This window comes from Chiloscyllium plagiosum, chromosome 2, assembly GCF_004010195.1.
Source record: "Chiloscyllium plagiosum isolate BGI_BamShark_2017 chromosome 2, ASM401019v2, whole genome shotgun sequence".
NCBI classification, from domain to species: domain Eukaryota; kingdom Metazoa; phylum Chordata; class Chondrichthyes; order Orectolobiformes; family Hemiscylliidae; genus Chiloscyllium; species Chiloscyllium plagiosum.
Window position 1 is genome coordinate 8,160,304 of NC_057711.1, and position 4,084 is coordinate 8,164,387.

Here is a 4,084-nt window from a genome sequence, read left to right on the forward strand (position 1 = left end):
TATTTGCCAAAGCTATCTCATGTCCCCGTTTTGCCCTCCTGATTTCCCTTTTAAGTATACTCCTACTTTCTTTATACTCTTCTAAGGATTCACTCGATCTATCTTGTCTATACCTGACATATGCTTCTTTTTCTTATCCAAACCCTCAATATCTTTAGTCATCCAGCATTCCCTGTCCCTACCAGCCTTCCCTTTCACCCTGACAGGAATATACTTTCTCTGGATTCTTGTTATCTCATTTCTGAAGGCTTTCCATTTTCCAGCCATCCCTTTACCTGCGAACATCTGCCTCCAATCAGCTTTTGAAAGTTCTTGCCTAATACTGTCAAAATTGGCCTTTCTCCAATTTGGAACTTCAACTTTTAGATCTGGTCTATACTTTTCCATCACAATTGTAAAACAAATAGAATTATGGTCGCTGGCCCCAAAGTGCTCCCCCACTGACACCTCAGTCACCTGCCTTGCCTTATTTCCCAAGAGTAGGTCAAGTTTTGCACCTTCTCTAGTAGGTACATCCGCATACTGAATCAGAAAATTGTCTTGTACACACTTAACAAATTCCTCTCCATCTAAACCTTTAACACTATGGCAGTCCCAGTCTTACTATCCAATTCTTCTTCTCTCATTAGCAACATGAAAGAAGGTGTTATTGAAATAGCATTTTGTGAGCGCTAATTCACAATGACTCCGTGTGGCTTCTGCCAGGGCTGCTAGGTTTATAACCTTGTTGCAGCCTTGATCCAAATAGCCAAAAGAGCTGAATTGATTTGGTGGAAGCCACTGTATTTGACTGAATATGGTATCAAGAAGAGCTAACAAAACTGAAGTCAATAAGAATTGGGAACAAAGTACTTCATTGGTTGGGGTCATACTTAACACACAGGAAGATGGAGACCAATTCTCTCACCTCCCAGGACATCACTAAGAATTCCTCTGGGCAGTGTCCTTCAGCTGAAATAAAACAGAAAGATATGCTAATTCTCTCTTTCAGGACATGACAGAACTGAGCACTTTGTGTCTTGAGTTAGGAATATCTGAAATTATGATGAAGGATAAATCCACAACAATGGCATTGCCCAGCGATTGGCACTGCAACTCACGTCTATCTGTATTTGCAAAATTATTTTTTCCCGTCGGGTGATAATTTGGATCCAATCTGACTTTTTCAGAAGTCATCTTCAGCTGCTTCATAAATTCCCCTCACTTCATTATAAGGCCAAAATGAGAGGGTTTGCATCGTGTTTAGTAGAGTATGCAGGTTTCCACATGCAGCAAGATGTGCACAAGATTCAAGCTTGAGCTGATAAGTGGCAAGTTATCATTGTGTCCAACAATGACCATCTTGAACAAAAGGAAATCTGACCATCAGTCCTTGGACATCCAATGTCATTACCGTCACTGAATCCTCTCATATCAATATTCCAGGGGTTAACATCGATTAGAAACAGAATTCGACCCACCGTACAAATATGTTTTCTGGAGCCAATCTCAGACTAGGAAATTGATAGTGAAAAAGCCTCTCTGATTCCCCCAAAGCTTGTCCAGTGTATGCAAGGCAAAAAACAAGAGTATAATGGAATACGCTGTTGCCTGATTAAGTGCAGCACATGTGCACTCAAGAGGCTCAATATCATCTAAAGCAAAGCACCCTGCATGCTCAGCAGTTCCTCCACCAATCTTAATATTCTGTCCTCCATTACCAATGCACAGTGGCAGCAGTGAGCAGTAATAGCAAATCCCTAATAGCAAAATCTCTACAGGTCTAGCAGCATCTGATTTTTCTCCACAGAGTTAGTATTACTCTGTAGTTAGTAGGGTGGCACGGTGGCACAGTGATTAGCACTGCTGCCTCACAGCACCAGAGACCCGGGTTCAATTCCCGACTCAGGCGACCGACTATGTGGAGTTTGCACGTTCTCCCCATGTCTGCGTGGGTTTCCTCCGGGTGCTCCGGTTTCCTCCCACAGTCCAAAGATGTGCAGGTCAGGTGAATTGGCCATGCTAAATTGCCCATAGTGTTAGGTAAAGGGGTAAATGTAGGGGTATGGGTGGGTTGCGCTTCGGCGGGTCGGTGTGGACTTGTTGGGCCGAAGGGCCTGTTTCCACACTGTAAGTAATCTAATCTAAAATAATCTAATCTAAAGTAATCTAATCTAATCTAAATTACTGCAAACAATTTCTGTTTTTTTTCTCCAATTTCCAGCATCCACTGTTCTTTTGGTTTTGTTTTGCTAATAGCTGGTTACTCTCTTTCACCTTTCTCTCTGATCTGCTCACCCGCGAGACCTGTAGAGATTTTGCTATTAGGGATTTGCTATTAAGATTTTGTGTATTTCTGATTATGGACTGAAAAGGGAAAAGACTTCACACAGCTGCTGGCTCGAGCACTTGTAGGAGAATGGTTCCAGTTTGTCTGTACGGTGTACGAATGGATGTTCAGTTTCCTGTTGAAAGAAAGGCAATACTTAATTCAGAGATAATAATACGGCAAATCATCAAACAGTGAATAAAAGTGTAAAAATTGGCATATCCACAACCTTACAACGTCAGTAAAAGGTTGCAAGGAATCAAAAGTGCCCAAAATAAAGCAACTCATTGTTTATGATCTTAATTGGACTTCTCTAATTTTTACTCCCCTCCTCCTGGATAATATCTCAGGGCACTGTCTTGAGAAATCGGAATCAACTTGGTTTAAAATGTAAACAAAGCCCGACAGTTAACTGTCAGTCATCATTAACTGGCACATCCTTCGTGGTAATGCCTCTATCAATTAGAGTCGATTTGCCAAACAAGTATCACTGTCTGCAGTATAAATGTTATGTTTCACCCTTAAAATGGTACTTCTGCAAAGGGTGCTGATGGGTGCAAGACAAAAAACTTCAACAACCTGTGTCTTTGCTTTCTGTACTGCCAAATCATTGTTTATTAAGATAATGATATGCAAGGTAAAACTTAAGGTATAGTTCTCTAAAATTTGTTATTTCAACACATTTATGCACCAGGTTTCATGAAGCAAAATCCCTAATTTTGAGTTCTTAAAAGTGAATTGCCATGTTTTAATTATCCATTTCTGAATTTGTCAGTTTGACTGTATCACCAACAGATTCTTCCAAGTTAGAAACTATGGTTTTTGAGTTCTTGAATATGGGAATGTTTCTGTCTTATTCCTCCTGCTCTCAAATATTGAGCTTGACTCTAAAGACTACAAAAAGTCTGAATTGTAGCTTTTTGTCTTTTGTCACAAACTGGATTCAATTGGAGTTTGCAAGACTTGATCCCCTCCAAATTGGAATAGCTTTGAAGTGGAAGGATAGGAGTAGGTTCCTTTTAAAACTGTATCATATGAGGCTGAAAAAATTACCTCTACTTTCCAAATGAGACTCCCAATGGTCTATTTATCAATTCCAGCTTTTCTGATGGTAGAAAAATGTACGTTTAAATAAAAAGAGAAATGTTTGAATTTTAGGTTGCTCTAGTTTCCAATGATAGAATCACTTGTGTACCTATGGTCCACTCAGCTCTTGGATTGCAATTTCCACGCAAGATGAACAGTTTGAGCTTTGTTCAGGGTTAGTTTTGAGATTATCTGCCCTCCTCGTGAAATTATTACTTAAGCAGAGCTTCTTCTCAGCCATTTCTTTCAGAATTCGTTGAATTTGTTAAGCATGCCAGTATCTCCAAGTAAATTTTAGGTGGTGTTTTAATGTTGCGGAAGGATTAATATGATCCTAATGTTTTTGTTTCCAATAGATCTGCTCTTTGCACGTTACTGAAATCATTGATATCTTGAGATGTGATTTGCAGATGTTGCAATGTGATACTTCGTCTGATATAAAACACCCTCTCTCTCTACTAACAGGTCCACATTAGTACTACCGGTTTAATAGTGACACCACCTCCCAGCAGTCCTGTGAATACAGTAGCTCCCTGTGCCTTCCCTCTGGAGGGTACCTACTCTGCTCCTGGGGTAAGTGTTATGTGCAATGAATCAATAAGTAATAAAGTACTAAATTAGAATGATCAATCTAATGGAATCAAGTCTTGATGAGGTATGTTGGATTTTGTGATACAAGTCTTTCATTGT

At 39.9% G+C, this 4,084-nt stretch overlaps 1 protein-coding gene across 4 annotated transcripts in view; it reads left to right on the plus strand.

Moving 5' to 3' along the window:
* Positions 1-4,084, plus strand: part of sh3rf1 (SH3 domain containing ring finger 1) — a 155,302-nt gene that overhangs the window by 113,721 nt on the left and 37,497 nt on the right. For all 4 annotated transcript variants that reach the window (XM_043703587.1, XM_043703607.1, XM_043703578.1 and 1 more), the window contains exon 6: positions 3,860-3,967. In XM_043703587.1, coding sequence (XP_043559522.1) covers positions 3,860-3,967 — 108 coding nt within the window. The remainder of the gene's footprint in view (positions 1-3,859; positions 3,968-4,084) is intronic.